At 41.3% G+C, this 20094-nt stretch overlaps 1 protein-coding gene across 3 annotated transcripts; it reads right to left on the reverse strand.

The window, feature by feature from the left end:
* Positions 1 to 2249: 2249 nt before the first annotated feature.
* Positions 2250 to 19667, reverse strand: ZNF518B (zinc finger protein 518B). 3 transcript variants are annotated; one of them, XM_045550380.1, is made up of 3 exons: positions 19588 to 19667; positions 16825 to 17211; positions 2250 to 8994 (listed from the first exon to the last, which is right to left on the reverse strand). In XM_045550380.1, exon 3 carries the CDS (start codon positions 8798 to 8800, stop codon positions 5546 to 5548), a length of 3255 nt encoding a protein of 1084 aa, XP_045406336.1. In that variant the 5' UTR covers positions 8801 to 8994; positions 16825 to 17211; positions 19588 to 19667; the 3' UTR covers positions 2250 to 5545. The 3 variants fall into 3 exon arrangements, 2 of the variants coding, with proteins under 2 accessions (XP_045406336.1, XP_045406337.1); XM_045550381.1 differs by lacking the exon at positions 16825 to 17211 and having other exon boundaries at positions 19588 to 19655; XR_006734812.1 differs by lacking the exons at positions 2250 to 8994; positions 16825 to 17211 and adding an exon at positions 18673 to 19045.
* Between the last annotated feature and the right edge of the window lie 427 nt (positions 19668 to 20094).

The following is a 20094-nucleotide window of genomic DNA, read 5'->3' on the forward strand; positions in this document are numbered from 1 at the left end:
GGGCCTTTGGGAGGTAAGTCATGAGGGCAGAGCCCTCACGAATGGGATTAGTGTCCTTATAAAAGAGGCCACAGAGAGACCCCCTATCCCTTCTGCCATGTGAGGACTCAGTGAGAAGGTGCCTTCTATGAACCAGGAAGCTGGTCCTTACCAGACAATGAAACTGCTGGCACCTTGGTCTTGGACTCCCAGCCTCCAGACTGTGAGAAATAAATTTCTGTTATTTATGAACTACCCAGTCTGTGGTATTCTCTTATAGCAGTTGGAGCAGGCTAAGGCAATGGCATATGGATTTGTGTGTCCCACCAAATAATAAAAGGTGCATTGTCTAACTTGTATTTATATGTCAAAAACATGCCTGTTGTTTATATTTTTTGAGGGATATTAAACAGAATAGAGTAGCAAAATTGACTTAAGAAGAAACAGAAATCTGAAAAAAATGTATAACCAGTATAGAAATCAAGTCAGCATTTGAGACTTTCCTACTCCACGCCCTTCCTGACCCCAGTCCTGTCTCTCCTCTGCTGAAGACATCCCTCCAAGGTGTTCCTGTTGAAGGGATGGCATACCACTTCAAGGACCAACTGATCTCTATTCTCTGAAACATCTGCACTAAATATATATAGAGAGAAAGCAACCCAACTCACTCTGTGAGAATAGTATAATACTGAAAATAAAACAGTATAAGGCAGTTTTAAAAGAGGAAATTACAGACCAATATCACTTAATGTAAAATTTTCTAATGTTAGATGTGCAAACTCAGCAGTACTGTATATGCACATAAAAAGATCATGACAAAGTAGGGTTTATCCCAGGAATATAAACAGAATTAAACATGAGAAGGAATCTATTCAAATAATACACATTAGGATTTAAAAAGAAAAAAAAAATACTTAAATAAGTTATATAAACTTAACAGACGCAGTTACGAAAAAAATTTAAGACTAGCTGCAGTGGCTCATGCCTGTAATTCCAGCACTTTGGGAGGCTGAGGAGGGAGGATCGCTTGAGGCCAGTTCAAGATCAGCCTGGATAACACAGTGACAAAAAAAAAATTTAAAAAAAATGTGGCTATAATTGGCTAACACTATATTGCTATTGGAAAGTGTTGCCCTAGACTAAGTCTAAAGTCCTTAGCATGGCATCTCATCCCAACCATGTCTGATAGATGTCAGAAACTTAAGAAGGCTACTCATTCCAAGTGTGTCTGTGACAGCAAAGGACTCCACGTACTGCAAAACAAAGGGCTTTACAGGTAGGAGGGGTAATAGGGTGCTCCTAAAAAAACCCTGTCTTGGACATTACTTCATTCATCCTCTTGTAAACCTGGTGAATCAGGTGTTATTAATCTTCCTGAACTTTAATTTCCTTAATGTTTCCTGTAATATAGTGTGGACCAATGACTGAAACTTCCTAGCTGTTTGGCTTTGAAGTCAATTTCTGCCCATGTTCTGTTGATTGCACCATAGCCACCTCTGGTAGTCCACGACTAACACAGATCCCGTTCAGGCTCCTACTGCCTTATCTATCTCTGCTTTCCCACAGAAAGAGAGAAAGCGACCCAACTCACTCTATGAGAATAGTATAATCTTGAAAAGAAATTAGTCTGTCAAAGGTGATATTATCCTACAGGACTCAAGGATAATGACTCACTTTAACTCAGAACATAAATTGATCAAACTGCTGCACTTAAGCAACTCACATCTCTTTTCCATACGGTCTGCCAGTATTTATTTCAAGTTCTATTCTCTTCCTTTTCAACTTGGGCCCTGGGAATGAAATGAGGAAATTGTGTACTCTTTAAATATCTTCATACTCCTTCCTCCCAAATACACGTGAAATCAGGTGCAAAAGATCAACTGTATTTGGAGAGAAGACATCAACAATGCAGCTACACTCACACTTCCACCCAGGGGCTCATCACTGCTTGGGAACTTTCCATCCAAGCCCGCTCCTACCTAAAAGGCTAGACATGGAAGTGCCCACATATATCCTCTGCAGAGGCCACTGCTGTCCAAACCAACACCTTTTGTGAATTTAAGCCAAAGCAAAACAAAAAAGTAACCTGATCTCTTACCAGGGTCTGCATGATTAACTAGCAGTTAATCTAATTCAGAATATACCTTGGTAGAATTCAAAACGCGTTACAGAATGATGACTTTACTTAAGGTGATCGCAAATGTATCATACAAGATGGGGTCTGTAACGAATAGCCACCTTGCTTAACATTTGAAATGAAAGGGCAAAGAAAATTTTACAGTTGCTTTATTTAACAAAATTTACGCCAACTTCTATATTGATATACAAATGTTTCAAAATCAGAGCAGCAGACACACAAACTGTTAACACAGGAATTATAATAATACTTAAAACATGGTACACAAAGTTTTGTTTTCTGCTCATATAGACATTTACGGGTTTAAGTTATTCCAAAGGCCAAGCAGCATCACACTTTCATTTTCTGGGATGGCTTATATATGTCCTAAAGAAAGAGGGATAGAGCTTTTGAGACTCATAGTTTAGTTCAACAAACAGCACTTGGCCCATTAATAGGGGCTTATAAAATGTTTTGGACTGGGGATAAAAATTTGATTAAAATATAATCTATCAGAGTATGCTTTGAGTCTGGTTTCTTTTTAAATTTAGTCTATTTGTCCGTATCATAAATATAACAAGTCATTCCATTTCTAATCTCCCCCCCAAAAAATCTACTTTAAAAAAGAAGTTTAAAATAATTTTATTAGTAGTACTAACAAAACATAGTGACCAGAGGTCCTTCAAGATCAAGGTAAAAGCACACAAATACTCAACACAGCTCTCTGCCCCTACCCCCTCCAGTTTTGTTAGAAATGTCTTTATTTCATAACATATACCTACGTTATTTTCTAAAGCTCTTTATTCAGGGAAGACAGCTACTTTTTGCTTTCCCATTTTTATGACTTCCAGGGACAATTTTAATTCTTTAAAAGGTATGATAGTACTGAAAATCCCAAAAAACTTTGCTACATATTCTACTCACAAAATTAACCTCCAAAGTACGCAAGTTGTGTTTTAGATAATACATGAAAAATAGCTGATGTGCAAAGAGTAAATATCTCACGTTGACACTTAACACTGACCTGATCCATGGCCAATTCTCAGTCTAGCTTTTCAGGAAAAAGCTACTAAGTGGTGAGGTATAGAAGGAGAGAAAAGTATTAAAAAAATCAAAAAATTAAAAATGAAACATCACAGCTTTTTCTTCTTTTCTCCTCTTTTCCATGTCTTGGGAGCTTTCTTTCATATTGGAAGAGTACAAATCTGTAACATGGATAAAACTTCAGAATGCTCCTTTATGCAGTGAAATGGCATCCAAGATCCATTTCCCAAAAAGCACCAAATAAAAATGCACAAGGACTAAATGCTGTAATAAAACGATACACAGGGGTTTTTATTCCTGTTTGTTCAAATGAAGCAGACCCTATCACTTACTGTGCTTCGATTTTCTAAGGATGAAATCAGACCATTATAAAAATGTGCTTCCAAAATAAATTTTCTAGAATATAAAAATGTTTTACGTTTTTCTAGCCCACATGTTATAAAATAGGAAGCCAGAAAATTAGCTACTGCAACTTTCATATGGTAAAAAATATTTATGTGTACACATACATATATACACATATATAAAATGCAAGTTTTAAATTTCAATAAAAATTAACCAACTTAATGATCATGTATTGAATTATACATAAGAAATGTTCATCATCTGTAATGAGAACTGACTGCAAAGGATTACAATTCCATCTATCAGAGGATAATCTAGGACCTTCCTATGTGGAAATAAAAAAAAATCAGGAAGTTTCCAACTGCCTACCCAATAAGAGAAATCACTGGTGTCTTTTTTTCAGATGTGACAGCTCCCCAGTTTCATTCACTGCACCCGTAAGTCCCCTAAGGCAAGAACAGTTCCTGAAGGGAGGAAAAGGAGAGTTGGGCTGCTTTGTGGCTGTGCTGTGTTGTGTTCTGCATGAAGGCTGGTGCCTGGATACTTGGGCAAGTGAAGACTAAAATCCAATCTCGAGCTGCATATGCCAAGCCATCTATCTGCCCAAAAAGTTGTGCCTGTGCAGGGGGTGGGCTGTTTTCTAAAGTACGCAAAGGTGCTGTGCAGATCAGGATAGTCCTGACATCTCTTGGCAGAGAGGGGGAGTGGAAAGAGTATTTTCAGAGCTGCTTCCTAGGAAGGAAGGCTGAGTGGCAGGGAAAGCATGACTGTGGTTAAGAGAAATTAGAAGCAGATCCCTACTATCAGTGAAAACCAGGGATCCTGTTCCTATAACTTCAGCAAAGACAGTGGGAGGTTCCCATTTTGTTGATGCTGCCAGTTTCTAGTAGTTTCAGGAGGGAAAACCTTAAGGAGCTTCAACACCATAGAAGGGAAGGGATAAAAATGAGCAAGGAAGCTGTCCTACTGCACAAGAGGGCCTGTTCAGAAAAAAATGGCAAAAGGAGCTAGGACCTTCCCTGGGGAGCAGTGTCTGTGACTCACAGTGATCGGAAGAAAGAGTAGGCAGCATCCGTCCAGTCTCTGGATGAGTCGAGAATGAAAACTACAAGTCACATGAAACTCCTTTCACAACTTTCATTACAAGCCCACCTTGAATTGCCTTCCTCAGTTTATCTATGTTGTAAGATGGCTGTTTCCTCACATTTTAATTGGTTACTTGATTTATGTTTGTGGGAGAGCTAAGGACAAAGACTTAATTTTAGATTTTTTTTATGATAACCATCTTTTTTCCCCCCAAAGGCACGTTCTCTATGCAATTGTCATAAATCAAGGTATTTTAAAACAAAGTAAAAGGTAAATACTTGAAAATGTTATCTTTCTTTTCCTAACACCTGTTGTTGAAGAAGTTCAGGCAAGCCCTTGGAAACATTCTTTAAAATGGCCAAGAAAAGCAAAACTCTCTGTGCTATGTGGGACACTTACAAGTATTACAGGGTGAGAGACAGATGAAAAAGAATGGTCATTTTTCTATAACCAAATTTAAGATAGTTAATAAAGTAAAAAATATAATTTCCATTATGTATCAAATATCCACGAGACAAGTTAAAGCAAAAACAAAGTGGATGTGCACGCCAAAACATAGGTTTAATCCTTCAGTAGCATTTATATAAAGAGTATGTGTAAAACATTCTCAATTTGCCCCTCTGGATGGATGGCAAGAGATTTCTATCTACTCAGAAAAATGGGTGCTAAACAAAGAGGTCTCAGATCCCACTGAAAATCTGTTGAAAGTTTTACTTCCTCTCTCCAGATAAATGCATATACATCAACTTGTGGGTACAATTTCAGGAAGATCAAATACATTCGAAGGTCCAGTCACATATCTCAGGTTCAGACCACTGGCTCTCAATATTCTTACAGGTGATTTGAAGAATTAGTGATCTTCTCATTTCTACAGTCTATGTATTTCTCCTACTGAATCTAGGGGTGGGGTGGGGGGCAGCCCAAACCAGAATAAACTAAAAGAAAAATAACTTGCTTCAAAGAACAATTTTTTACTTATTTGCCCTTGGAAGAAAGCACATCCCAGTCTCTAGTTGCTTCTATTAAATGCCGCTGACCATGACTCATCCATTCTTCCTGGTCTTCATATAGCCTCCCACAAAACCAGCACTTAAATATACACTGTGATGAATCATCAGGCAAGGAATCCACCACCTGGTAGTTGTTTTTATGAACTTTTTTAAGTTTCATTTTCAACATCATTTGCCTTTTAATTTGGTTGGCTTCCTCCAAATTCTGGTAAGTGAGCCGGACATGGTGCCGTCTGATGCCAAGCTGACACCGAGTCCTCTCTGATAAAACAACTTTGAGGACATTGCCTTTATATTTATTTATTACCTTCATCACATTGGTCACTTCTGGTGAGTCAACATCAGGATGGTTTAACACAATGACTGGCTGGTTCCGACGGGGGCATTTAATCAATTGATCTGGTTTAGCTGCTATTAGTCGAAGTTGTCTTGCAACCTGAAAAATTGAAGGATCCTTGAGACAGCGGCTCGAGTCAGTCTGTATCTTGTTTTTCTTCTTGGATAAGTTTACTCGTTTGGTTTTATTTCTACTTACAGAAAGATTTCTGGAAAGTAGTTTCCCTTGCCTACCCAATTCACTGCTTCCTTGCTGTCCATACAGGAGGCCAGATTTTTTAGGGGTGATGCTATAGATAGCACTCTCTCTTCTTGGTTTAAGCCGAAAAGATGTCTCAAGATTTTGGGACATGTCTATTGGCCCACTTTCACTTGTCAAAGGCTGTATGTCTGAGTTTCTCCATTTCACAGGGCACAACGGAAGCGGTTTTATTAAGTGTGTTTCACTGCAAGGTATGTTGACAGGTGCTTCACATGTAGCCTCTATGATGTGGGCATCCTCAGAGGAATTGAGAACCCTCAACACAGCTCCTTTGGGGATCAACACTGGAGTAGCAACATGAGGCTTCCTGGTCACTCTGCTTTCAGTTTTTCCACCAATGCCATCTACAAACTGTGGATACATTTGCTGATGAGTAAGGTGTCCATTACTGGTAATACCACCAATATTCTGAGGTTTCCGGAGAGCACCCATGGAATGACCAGGGCCAGTGAATGACACATTAATTTCTGGAATACCCTCAGGAGTAGCTTTTGAAGTTACCTTTGATGCCTGTCCTACAGAACGACGATGTGCACTGTTTGCAGCCAAAGATGAAGGCTTGCCACAGGATTCAATTAACTGAGCTATCTTTCTGCGTAAGAGTTCAATTGACTTTATTTTAGATGTTGAACTATTCCATTTAATGCCCTCAGGGACATTTTCAGATCCAGAACTTAGAGAAAATACTGATGAGATGACAGGGCCATCAAAAGTGTCATTAGTCTTTTCAGAATTCTTTAATTCCAAAGGCTTATCCTCAGACTGTTGAGATCTAATTCTGTCGTCTCCAGCCATATTTAGGTGTAAATACTCACTTTTATGTTGAGAGGACATCTGGCCTACATTTGAAACTGCCTTGCATTCCTCTGTCTGGTTATCTTCCAGCTTCCCATTAGAGGAAACCATTTTTACAGGAAAACTGATCTTACTTCTAGATTCCAAGTCATTTTCACTTATGGGCAATAATCCCTTTTCTCCATAGTAGGAAATGGTTGCAGGTGATGCAGCAAGAGGGAGTAACTGCTGTGAGTCACTGGGTAAACTTCTTCCATCTTCAGCAAAAGAAACAGCAGCTTTATATGGAAAAGGGTTTGATGCACCTCTAAGACCACATAAAACACTATTTTTTAATACAGATGCTGGTGAACGACCTTTTAAGGCAATGGAAGGAAGAGAAGTTCTATGTGGATATAAATTATTTTTTTTCTGTAAATCCTCAACTCTTTCAGAATTGAGAAAGGATTCTCCATATTTGTGAACATTAGCGTTTGACATGAAAATATCATAAGATCTTACCCATTTCACATTTTTAAATTGTTTCTGAAATGAAGATTGAAGATTATCAATGCCTACAAGTTTTCCAACATTCCTTTCAATTGTCAGTGACTTTGTTTTTTCTGCAGAAACTATTTTTTCTTGTTCATTTGAACCCTTCTCTTTAGTCATACGCTCAAAATTACCTCCATAACCCCTGCTGGCTTCGTGGCAATTATTTTCTTCCAGCGGAAACAGTTTCAGAACCACCTGCTGGGTACCATTGACAACCTTCACATCTATCAACTGGGCTAAACAGTTTGCAGGGACAACTAGTTCTGCTGGTGCCACAACTGTTAATGGCATACCTGGCTGAACCGGTTCTTTTGCAGGAGATAACACTTCTACTTCAACATTTTTGTTCTCAAACAGGTTGACTTCATTTTGCTCAGACATGCCCACTTTATTTGGGATACACACTACATCTTTTTGGTATTCCTTTGGTTCAGGTAACAACATGATGTTGTGCATTTTGTCTTTATTTGCATGGAGAGAGAACCTTGAAAGCTGATCTGACCACTTATTTTGAAATATAGTCCTTGGATTAGAAACTTTCAAAAGCTCTGTGTTTTGTTTTGAAGTGCTGGCTCTTTTTGGCTCTAGCTTGGCAGTAGTTTTGAGTGGCCGTCTTGCACCAGCCCTCTCGTGGACTCTCTTCCTGTGTTTGACAATATAATCATTTCTAATAGCACCATAATCACAATACTCACACTGATAAGGGAATATGCCTGTGTGTTTCACCAAATGCCTCTGAAACTCTCCTTTTGTATATGAAATGTAGCCGCAGTGAGAACAAATAAATTTAATCTCTTCATGTTGAAGTGTGTGCTTTCTGTACTGCAGAGGATCCTTTGTGGAAAATCGACATTTATCACAATAATATTTGCCTGGCTTAAAGTTCCTTACCTTAAATTTGTTATTGGCAGAACTTGAGACGGTTTCAGTTTTATTTCCAACATGAGTAGCACTGGGATTATTGTTCACAAAATGGAAACTGGGAGGAGCCACACCAAATTTGCATTTGAAGCAGACATATATGTCTTCCTTCTGGCTTTGCCCCATACCCTTTTTCAAATCTCGAAGAGGGACTTTGTGAACACTTTTGCACTTTACACATGTAGCAATGGTCATCATGGCAGCCTCTGCCTCTGAGCCTTGATACAAAAGAGTTTGCACTTCCTGTCTATCTGGTCGAGGTGCTCCATTAGCATCAGGTTGTTTGGGTGACATGGTCAAGGAATTATGTCCACCATTCACTTGTGTAGTATACAACTGCTGTCCAATATCCTTCATTTTCTTTATCTGCATTTCTAAAAAGAGCTGACTGAAATTCAGAAGATTTCAAATGACAAAATCCTTAGGAGACATCCTTCAATACAATTTCTGGTTGGTAGAGGAGCAGCTACTTCCTGGGTACACACTTTATTATCTTTTTTAATATACTGCCACAGTAGGTGCAGGATCATAAAATTGCTTTCAATTTTCTGATATTCCCGGCAACACTAAAGGAAAACAAAATCATAAAGCATGATTAATACAAGAATTTAAGGCTTAGTTAAGCTATTACCCTGTATTTTAATGGCCTTGAAAATTTTAAGTGAACTCCAACATATGAACTCAGATACCTATGTTACAGTAACACATAACACAACAGAGTTGGCAAATAAGCCTAAATTAAAAACATTTTCAAACTCAGCACCCTAAAAATCATCAGTTTAGACCAATCATGAACAGACATATACCAGGAACAAGGACATGATAGCAAACACACAGAATAGCCTTTGATCAGTGAAAGTTAAATTTTAAGTGTCACTGAGCACATCCTAGCAATTTCAGAAATATAATTTCCTATTAACTTCATAAAAATCTTGTACAAAACACTGTCAATTTAGTTTTTGAATACATTAGTTACCAAGTTGTAGAGCTAGGGCAGAGCTTTAGCCCAGATGTTCACATTTATTTTTACACTATAGCTTATTATTAGCTTGGATACCAATTCTTTCACTCACATACTAGACTTGCTCTCACAAGTGATAAGAAGCCAAAAATACTGACAATACTAGTAAGACAAATAATTATTCTTTCAACCATCTTACTGAGCATCTATTATGTGCCAGGCATTATTCTAAGTGCTGCAGGGCAGGGATCAAAAGTACAGATTACACATTTACCAAACGGTGGTAAGATAATTGGAAGAAACTACCATAAAACAAGGCAAGGGGGAGTGGGGATGCCTCTGTGATGAGGCTGCAGGGCTGGGTATGGAGGAGAGGACAGTCAGGAAATGCCTCACTTCCAGTTGCTGTTTGAGTGGAGACCTGGGGACGGCCAGAGAGTGAGAGCTGTGGCTGTCTGGGAAAGGTGTGTTTCGAGCAGAGACAAGGCAAAGGTCTGGGAAGTGGGTGCATGTGAGGAAAGCGAGGCGGCTCCAAGTCTGGGGGAAACAAGCAAAGGAGTGGTGGTGGGGGGGGTGGCAGCAGATACAGTCAAGGGAAGATCTACAACACAATATCCTCAGGACATGATAGAAAGGGCAGTGGCATGACCTCCCCTAATTTATATCCCAACAACAGCCTCTAGCTGCTGTGAGGACTAGATTCTGCAAGGGGCAAAACAACGGCAGCAGGGAGATCACAAATGGCTTGGACCAGGGCAGAAGAGGTGACAAACATTTTCTAGAGCAACTAAGTTCTTTAATACACACACACACACACACACACACACACACACACACACACACACACGTAACACAGTGACTAATTTTTATACAATCTTTAAAGGTAATATTTTAAATAACGAAGAATTAGGAGCCAAACAAGAACAATTCTAGTTTGACATCTGCTAAAAGAACTAGGAGCCAAACAAAAACAACTCTAGTTTGAGATCTGCTAAAAGACCTTTAAAAGTCCACTTAAATCTTCTGAGCCTTCATTTTTTCATCTGGCAATTAGAACTAGGGCCACTTATCCAACTTCTTCCAGAGCTGCCACGATGATTAGAGTAAGGAGACACTTGTGAGAGTCCCAAGTGCTTCTGTGACTGTAGGAAGCACACAGAGGCACTGAGTCAGTGTTTGTCAGTGATCGGCAGCAACACGAAAGAGAACTGGCAGCTGCCTTCTGGCACAGTGCTAAGAGACCAAAAGCCACACAAAGTGAGTGTGAAAGGCTGACTTGGGGAGCAGAAACGGCTCTCCATGGGGTCTGGAGAAACAATAGCCACATATTCTAATCTGGCCTAAAACCTGCCTTTCAAAAGCAGCTTTGGAAAGCACCAAAAGAACACATCACATCTGATGACAAACTGCAGTATTGTCTTTTTCTATTTTGCTCTTGTGAAAATAGCTACCTTCTTTCAAAGGAATGCAACCCAGCCATGCTGGCATCTAGGGCCACAGTCAGTCTTGCCCTACCATAAGTGTGCATATAATATTTAGACATCAAGCAGATGGAGGCCTGTGGGGTCGCAAGCGGCTGTCTATTCCCTCAATGTTCAAACACATATCTAGGCAAGGGACAGTGATTTTGGATAGGACACATGAATGCCTTAAACTGGCAAACACATAAGCATGGGCAAAGACAAGGGCTTTTACATTCCACTGAACTTCTGGTATAGACAACGAATAGAACTTTCAGAGGAGTCACTAGGAGAAGCTGACACACACTTTACTTTCCAGATTTGCAAAGAGGTTACAAGGGAGATAGAAGTGACACTCAGAACTTCTGCTGCTCATCAAGTGACCCAAAACAGGGTAACCATCTGAATCTGCTTGCTCATCTATTTTTCCAAAAAGGCCGGATTAGATGATTTCTAAGTCTAGTCTGACATTGCTGACCCTTGAAATCACAGACTTTATCATCTAAGAATGCTACTATCATTAACACGGTCACGTAGGCATTTTCACCCAGGTAAAACAAAGGCCACAGCTGCAAGCAGAGCCTACGAAAATGACAGGCTCAAAGAACATACAGGCTTTAAGGTACGTAATAAGGAGGAACTGGTCCAATGGTTCTGTATCTGGAGGAGCCTCAGGATCACAGCTAAAATGGACACTCCTGGGCCTTACCCCAAACCTAGTGAATCTAAGTCTCAGAAGAGAGGAAAGGAGAAGACACAATTGTGGTTTGTAAAAGCACCCTAGGCTACCCTGATGAAAAGCCAGCATTCAAAATCACTGGTTGAGCTTCTAGCAACATTTAAATCCTTAAAACATCCTTACCAATTGACCATGCTGTTGATGTTCTAATGTTACCATAAGCAGAAAATTCCTCCCCTCTACAGGCAGCTAATTCTATTTCCACATAGTTCTCATTATAACCAATTTACCCATAAATGAAACTGAAATCAGCTTCCCTATAACTTACTTTATTCTATCTTGACTCTGGAGCTACAAAAACCAACTTAATCCCTCTTGACAGATCAGTTACTAATCTGCACATCTCCTCTCATCCAGCCCTTAGTTTTCAATTCTGTTCAAAAGATTTGCATACCAGTCAATATGTATGCCCTGCTCTGATCTACTAGCCTTATAATCCTACCAGTGTGTGCGTGTGTATGTATTTGAGAGAGGGAGAGACAAACTAACTTACTTGCCTGGCACAACCTGCTTCCAGATTGTTTCAACACCTTATGTATTAACTCTAAGAAATTCTCAAGTAAGTCATGGGACAACATTCCTCTATTTGAAGAATCATCCAAACTAGGATTATACTGGCATATTTTCATTTTTCAGCCTCTTTCCCAGTCTCTAAGAGTGCTTTAAAAATTACAGAATGCAGTTTTGCCATTTTCTAAATCCTTTTAAAAACTGAGGGGTGTCATTCCTTCTAAAACTGAAGACTTGAAAGTCTAAGACAGACTGGAGAGTTAAGATCATGTCCATCAGCAAGAACTGGAGAATGCAGTGACAGAGCAAAGTCCCTGCAGAATTAACCAAGCCAGCCAGAGTGCCTGAGGAAGGCAGAGTCCTCTTGGAGAAGCCTCTGCAAAACTTTCTCAGCAGTTACTTCGAATTAAGAATCCACAGGAACAAGTGCCCATATGAAGCATAAGGCTGTGATTAGCAAATAGTTTATGGGGAAAGCAGGACATGTAGGCCATAACTGAATTACATCACTTAGGTTTGAAAATATCTCCTTGGCTTCTTAGCTATTCTCAAAATAATACAATGTGACTATATTGCCACTTCCCTCAGTCCAGGTGAAAAAAATGTGAGGTTTCTTCAAAACAAGCAGGTGATGTTCTTTGGCCTTTGGAACTTGTGTGGCTACTGACAGGTTAAAGAAATCTCAGATGTAACACTCCACGACAAAGGTAACGGACACAGCAGCATGGAAGAATGAAGATGATGTTGATGTTGGTATTTACACATGGACATTCACTCCTGAGGGTGCAGCAGGCACATCTGAATAATGGGCTCCCAAGCCACTGTTCCTTCCATACAACTTCCTCCATATGGTTCACATCCAAGAACAATCACCTATGAAACCAAGACCTCTTGGTAAGTCACTGCCCAGTGGGTGGATGACCAAGGATTACAAGACACTGTAGATAAAGGTCTGTGCACAGGTGCAACTGATGCTGTGAGGGCACTCAGTAAATCACTGTCAACATCAGGGCCAGTGTTCACCTGCCTTCCAAACTCGCAATGCTAGTATTACAAAAGCTTCTGCATTTGACCTCCTAGGACTAGAAACATACATTCTTTCAGATAATTTAGGAGGGCTCTCAAAAACACAGAAAATAATGTTATTAACTTTATGGCACAATAAATAAGATGTTCATTTAATATTAATTTGTCTATTTTTCAAAAATTACTTAACAGCATAGAGTTTTTTAACGTAGAATTATCTACAGCATCAGCCACAGATGACTGCCATGCACCAAAGGCAAGTGGCGCATTATGTCGCAGATGTATTCTCTGGACTGAGTCTTGTTCTTGTCTTTTTTCAAAAGAAAGAACAAGACAAAGGACTAACTGCATTCACTGTTGGTGGGTTTTCTTTTTAATTTTAAGCTCATTGCCCTGATTTCTTAAAGACTTATTATGGGAGCATAAGGGAAAAAAATACTGAGTTTGGAAGAAACCAGGTCAGTCAGATTGAAGGCTATAAAAAACATGAAAGACTGTTTAAGTGTCTATTAAAAAGGAAACATTTGACTTCCAAATACTAGAAATATCCAATGCCAATAGAATTAGAAGAGAAGTGGGAAAATAATGTTTAAAGCTAGAGATTCTAGAATCAGATTATAAGTTGAAAATCCCAGTTATATCACTTTCTAGGTATCTGATCTGGGGGGCAAACTGATTCCTCACCTGTAAAACGAGACAGTAACAGTACATACCCCAGTTATCATGAGGATTCAATAGGATAATGTAAGTAAGAGTGCTTTTAGATAAGTTACTGACGTATCTGTTAAAAATATTATTTTCCACTTCTTAATGAAGAAATTATACCAATCACATAGTCAGAGGGGCTAAAATACAGGCTTCATAGCTGCCTGACTCTGGAAACTGCTCTTTCCACAACATACACTAAATTTCATTTTATAATTTTAATCACATTTGTTTGGCTGTATAGCCTAAAGGATAATTCACCTCTGGGGCAAAATCACCTACTTAGCTTTCATGGCAAAAAGGCTAACAGCTGCTCATAATCACCACAGGAAAGACACTCCAACTATTAGAGCACTCACTGTGATTTAAGTTTATGTATAAGCTAGATACTGAACTACCTTTTCCTCACCCACTTCTCTCAAAGCTCAAATTGTGAAATGTCCCTGTAGTAAATGAATTCATTCCCATGCTAGATGTTAATGTGAAAAAAAAAAAAAAGAAAAGTGGCTGGCCAATTATATCACACACATGCTACATGGATCATCACATACATTTTTGTTCATGAGAGATGCCTGGCAAACCCAGTATTAATTGACTGACTGCATCCTTTTTGGATGGAGAAACTTAAGCAGCTCTTTTCAGGAATTCTGAACTAGAAATCTTCCTCTGAATGCGGCTTCTACCACACCCATTGCTGGGGTAGGGATATAGCTGCTGTATCCATGAAGAGCAAAGGGAATGGTGCTGGAAGGTTTGCAGTTCAAACTCTGATCTTGTCCCTTATCTGCAGGGTCCTTAGACAAGTGGTTTCTCTCTGTGCATTGCCAGGCAAAGAAACAGGCTTGCTATCATGAAACTTAAAGGGTGATTAGGAGAAGCAACCTAAATAACGTAAGCAAAGCACTCAACCTAATAGCAAGGCTGCTGACAAATTATACCTACCTTCCTTCTATCTCTTTAGCCATAGCCAAGGCTTGTCTAACTTCCAAGTAACCAAAAATTTAAAGAAATTCTACCCCGAAGTGCCCAGTGACACACAGACAACTGATACTTTATCAGGGAAAAATTTTAACATTAGACATGTAAACTACCAATATTTCCTTAAAGGATGATATTTAGGAAAAAACGGTTGCCTCAGCAAGAGCTTTTTCAGACCATTACAATGACTCAGAATTTGAACTGAATGGGTAAACAGATCTAAACAGGGAAAAACATCAATTAAGCATTATCATCTTTATGGCAAACTACCTTGCACTTAGAAATGAATACAATGCAAATTGATTGCCTTTTTTGATGACAAAAAGTACTTCTGAATGTTGCTGACAAAGACACCACCCTTGGGATCCTAGATTTCCTTCTGAAAACAAGTGCACTGCTTGGGCAACAGAATGGGGCAAGAAGCCTACAGGAGACAGTCCCTGCCTGATTATTCTGCTTTTTGGGTGAAAGCAGCTCAGTGTAACACAGTGGAAAGACTAATGACTTTGGGATATCAAGAACAAGGTTCAAAATCTATGTCTATGGCTTACTAGCCTTGTAATTTTGGATGTTAACCTATCTGAGTCTAAATTTCCTCACTTGTAAAATGGGAATGATACTGCTTAATTTACAAAGCTGATGTGATAATAAATAAGGAAAAGGTATATGCAGATGGCAGGTAACTTTACGTTTGGCAAAGAGTACATGTTCTGTCAAGAAATAAGTCAGCATATTTTTCTGAGATTTCTTCATATGTAGAGTGTTCAGTAATGTCCAGAGAAACAAAAACCTGGTAAGCTTATCAGATGAACATGATGAGATAAAGGCCTACAGCAATAGGAGTTTATTAGTGGGCAGGAGGGGAGGGTGTTCTCCCTTACACCCTGTCTACAGGGAGTTCTTTGGGGACTGACTTGATAGCACTGAACACATCAATTGAGTCCGTATCAAAAAACAAGCGAAGTTATTTTATAGGCTTTTTAACAGTTTAAGAGCAAACCTTTCAAAAGAAAGACTATAAGCTGTGCTAGAATCTTTAAAGCCTAAAACTTACAGTTTCATATGTGAAAAAATGTGAAAGAGCAAATATGCTTGTTAGTATTAAAATATACATACACACACATATATGGTAAAAGTATGGTAGTATTACAAAATTCTATGTCATAAAACATATCAAGTGTCTCCAGGTCTCTAAAGGTGCTAAAAATGAAGGACATAGATTTTTTTCTATTTTACTCCTTTTTTCTTCGTCTTAAAGAAAACCCAAAATATTGCAGAACAAATGGATTAAGAATTTAACAAAAAGTATAACAAAAAACACAATATTCCTTACTAAACCTGGTTCTTAACCTGGGCTGCTTTAGGGCAAATAATTTGTCATCTGCCCAGGATATTAAACTTATTTTTTAAAGGAGGTCCCTGGGACAGTTGGTTACCCCACTGCACAATGGAATTTCTAGGAGCTTTAAAAATGATGATGCCTGGCCTCCATTTCCCAAAGACTCCAATTAAATTGGGGAGGTGGTGGTGGGGGGGCAGTTAAAAGCTTCCCAGGTAATTCTAAGAGGCAGCCAAGTTGAGAATCACCTGACATGACAGGTGCATATGGGAACAGCAGCAAGCATAATATCAACATCCTTGTACAATACTTTATCTACCTAACCTACTTGTGGGTGCTTGGAGGCAGGACAAGGCCACCCTCTCTGTAATGTGTATAATGACAGTTATCTATTCTATAGATTCGTAGAAACGTGAATGTGCCTGGCAGTGCCTGGCAGTGAGTGCAATGAGGACCAACCAGGACGACTGTCTTACCCCACACTTGCCATGGGTAGCCACCTTTAAGGCATGTAATAGGAGATGGAGAGCAATGAGTGGGTGGTTTTAGTGAAGTGGTAAATGCTCTATCAAGGATCGGATCAGACTGCTCTCTCAGTGCTGGCTGCTTGTCAATCCTGGAATATTTTGGCCTAAGTTAGGTGGAAGGGGTGCCTGCACAAGCAGGTTCATATGTTACCTTGATACTTCTCAAAGCTAGCCTTCAATTATCTGCTTCTTCCAAGATTGTAGGTCTGGAGAAGTTACATGGCTTTTCTGAGGTCACACAGAAAGTGAACAGCAGTAGCCAGTGTCCAATCTAAATTCTTTGTTTTCTGCTACCCTGTTGTGTGAGGCTGTGAACTGACGTGAGTCAGGATCTGTTGTCACTTGATCACTGTTCTTACTTCTTGCCTGGAGCCTTGGAGCTGCAGATATACAACAAAAACGTGGCAAGTCCATGGGCTCTTCCTTCCTTTTTAGTCCTCTTCTCAGGTGCCAAGTGCCATCGGTTTCACAACTTCAGGCCCTGGTAGGCTTCTCCACTCAGAACTCTGGGTGGCAGCAAGGTGCTGCACAGAGAGGCCTGCAACAGAAGCCAGACACTTGGTTTTAAGTCCTGGACAGGCACAGCCTTGGTTTCTCAGGATGTGTTGAAAATTAAGGGGAAGAGCCCCAGAAGTGCTTCTCAAGCAGGGGTATATGGCAAAGTCACCCAGGAAGCTTATTTTTTTTTTTTTGGAAAAAAAAAAAAAAAAAGGATTCCCAGGGCTCACATGACCTAATGAATCAGATCACCCTTTTCCTGAGATGTGGTTTAAAATTCTTCCCAGGTGATTCTAATGCCTCCCTACCCCCACCCCATGATAAAAATGTCTAGACTGGATACTGGATGGACTCTAGTTGCTTTCACTCCAAGGATGAATCCTGGAAATTGCAGTTAGCTGGGTTTACATAAAAAAGAAATTGCAGTTGCCAACAGGCAGTTTGAGAAAAATCAAGATCTGGAAAACCCTCTCTCTGGAAGACCTTGTTTATCATAATCGACAGCAAAGGGCTTGGCCAAGGAAGACACATAACATGTTTATTGGTTGAAAGAGTGAATGAAAGAAATGGCAGCCTTCATAGTGATAATAAGAAAAATATTCTTTGTTCTTCCTGTTGCACAAAAACTGGCCCAGATCCCTTTACTTAAAGGCAAATAGACCTGGAGAGATTGAAGTGTTTTCTTTTTTTAAATTGCCATTTTGTCTTTTTAAAATCTTCTTAAGTTTGGCAACACACATAAGGGAGGAGTCCCAATAAAGTAATGCTCTCCTTTGTCTTTTTCTGAGTTGCACTTGCAATAGATATTATCAGCATAACAAAACTGGATACATACAAATGTGTTATTTTCCAAGGCTATATTTGACCTAAGATATTGCTTTTTTAAAAATGCATCCTAGGTTAAAGATATCCACATCATACAATTTAAAAAACCACACACTTTATTTATTTGTATTCTACTTAGAGAGTCTACAGTATATAACATGGGTTTCTAAATAATATTTTCCGAACTCTTGGTTGGTATCTCCTACTGTGAACACACATTACAGGCTGGGTTGAACTTTGCATATGTGACTCAGGGAAAGATAAAGAGATACACTCCCAGTCTCTCTCTCTCTGGTCTTCTACAGGAAAAGTAGTCAAGATTCTGGAGACCAAAGTATGTCTTAATTCTTGGTGATTTCAATTCTAAACTTAGGGACAATGTTTTAAGGATCCTAACACAATATTACAGTTTAGCTGAGTAGATTTCTGTTTTTAAACAAGATATAGTGCTCAATATTTCACTTTACTATTTTTTTAAGGTTAGGATGACGAATCGTTCATTATCCCGGTTTTTAAAATCAGGGTTATTTGAATGGGAATGGGATACATTAAATATCCAACTTATATATGAGGACTTAAGTGTTTTTTTTTTTCTTTTCCCATTCTCTCCTTTGGCTTTCCCTTTCCAGTTTAAGAAACTTGCATTCTTTTGAACCCTACATAGTTTCTCTGGCCTTTAACAGCCCTAAACCCCAAAGGCAACAAGATAAAAAGGGCAGGTTGGGATGGGGGGGTCCCACAAAGAATGATATCAGCATCTGCAACAATTCAAAAAATCACCATCTATCCCCTGTCCCTCCTTTTCCCTTTCCCCCAACAAAAGATGCCCAGGTCCTCAATGGATAAGCCCATCCCTGGACACACTCGCACGCTCCCAACGAAAGACAATGCCAGTCCGGTTTTCAAGTTTATTGTTGGCACGCTCCTGCCGATGGCACCCATTATCCAGGGCGAGTCCACACCTAACATCGCGGGCGCGAGGACGGGAAGGCGCGGGTACACCGAGATTACATCGCTGCGTCCCGGGGACGTCCGGGGGCTTCCTCCAACTGAAGAAAACCAAAGATCGTCAACGCTCAGCTACGAGGCCCGCAGGAGGCTTTAAAAATGGCCTCCTTACGACACTTCCTGCTCGGGCCGACCGGTAGGAACCCTCCGAGCCGAGGCATCATTTAAAACGCGGCGGGCGGGGAGGAGGCCCGCCTCGGCTGGCAGCACTCGGTGTCCCCCGCACGTCCGGCGAGGCCGCGGGGTCGCGGCGGCACAAAGGCGGGCGGGGGGGCGCCAGGCCGACCCGGGCCGGGCCCGTGGCCTTGCTCACCCCGCGGCCTGTCGCCCCCACCTCAGCCGGCAGGCGCCCGCGGCCCGCCGCCCCCTGCGTCGGCCAGAGCCCGCGGCCGGCTCCCGGGAGCGCTGCCTACCACGACGCCGGCCAGAGCTCGGGCACGCGGGGCCGCGGGCTCACACCCGGCCCGGCCCCGCCAGGCCGCGTCAGACTCCCGCCGCCGCGGCTGCGCGTCCCCCGGCTGCACCCGGCGCTCTGTCCCGGCACGCGGGTCCGGCGCCCTTGCCCTCCCGCTCCGCCACTCACCGGCCGGCCAGTCCCGGGTGCTGGGTTCCAGCGAAGGGGCGTCTACACCGCCCGCCGCAGCCCGCCGCTGCCGCGCCCGCTGTAGGTCCCTACCCGAGAGGGGCGGAGCCAGGCCGGCGCCGCGCGTGCGCACTGCGGCGCGGCGGCGCGGCTACAGCAAGGCCGGCGCCTGAGGTCTCTGAGGTTGCCTCGGCCCCCGCGGGGCTTCTGCGCCGCCTAGAGGGAGGAGGAGCTGAGACCCCGCCGAGCCCGGCTTCTGGGCGTAGAGCTCTACCCAAGGCATTCGCGCGGCAGCGTGCAACTTAGACATGCTCGCACCTCAGCGGCCTCCCCTACAAAAGAAGCCGGCTTCTGCCTCCACGCTCGGCCCGGCTGACCTCCGTGAGCGCCAGCAGGTAGCGGGTCTGGCGAAGGGCGGGCCTCGCGGCTGCCCGCAGGGAGCTTTCAGTCCCGCAGCGGGTGAGTGAGAACCAGAGAAAAGGAGCTCAGCCTCCAAATGTATACCTG

Source organism: Lemur catta, chromosome 4 (genome assembly GCF_020740605.2).
Source record: "Lemur catta isolate mLemCat1 chromosome 4, mLemCat1.pri, whole genome shotgun sequence".
In the NCBI taxonomy this organism is placed as follows: domain Eukaryota; kingdom Metazoa; phylum Chordata; class Mammalia; order Primates; family Lemuridae; genus Lemur; species Lemur catta.

Coding starts and splice junctions, on each gene's coding strand:
- ZNF518B (XM_045550380.1), bottom strand. CDS start 8,800: ATGCAGATAAAGAAAATGAAGGATATTGGACAGCAGTTGTATACTACA.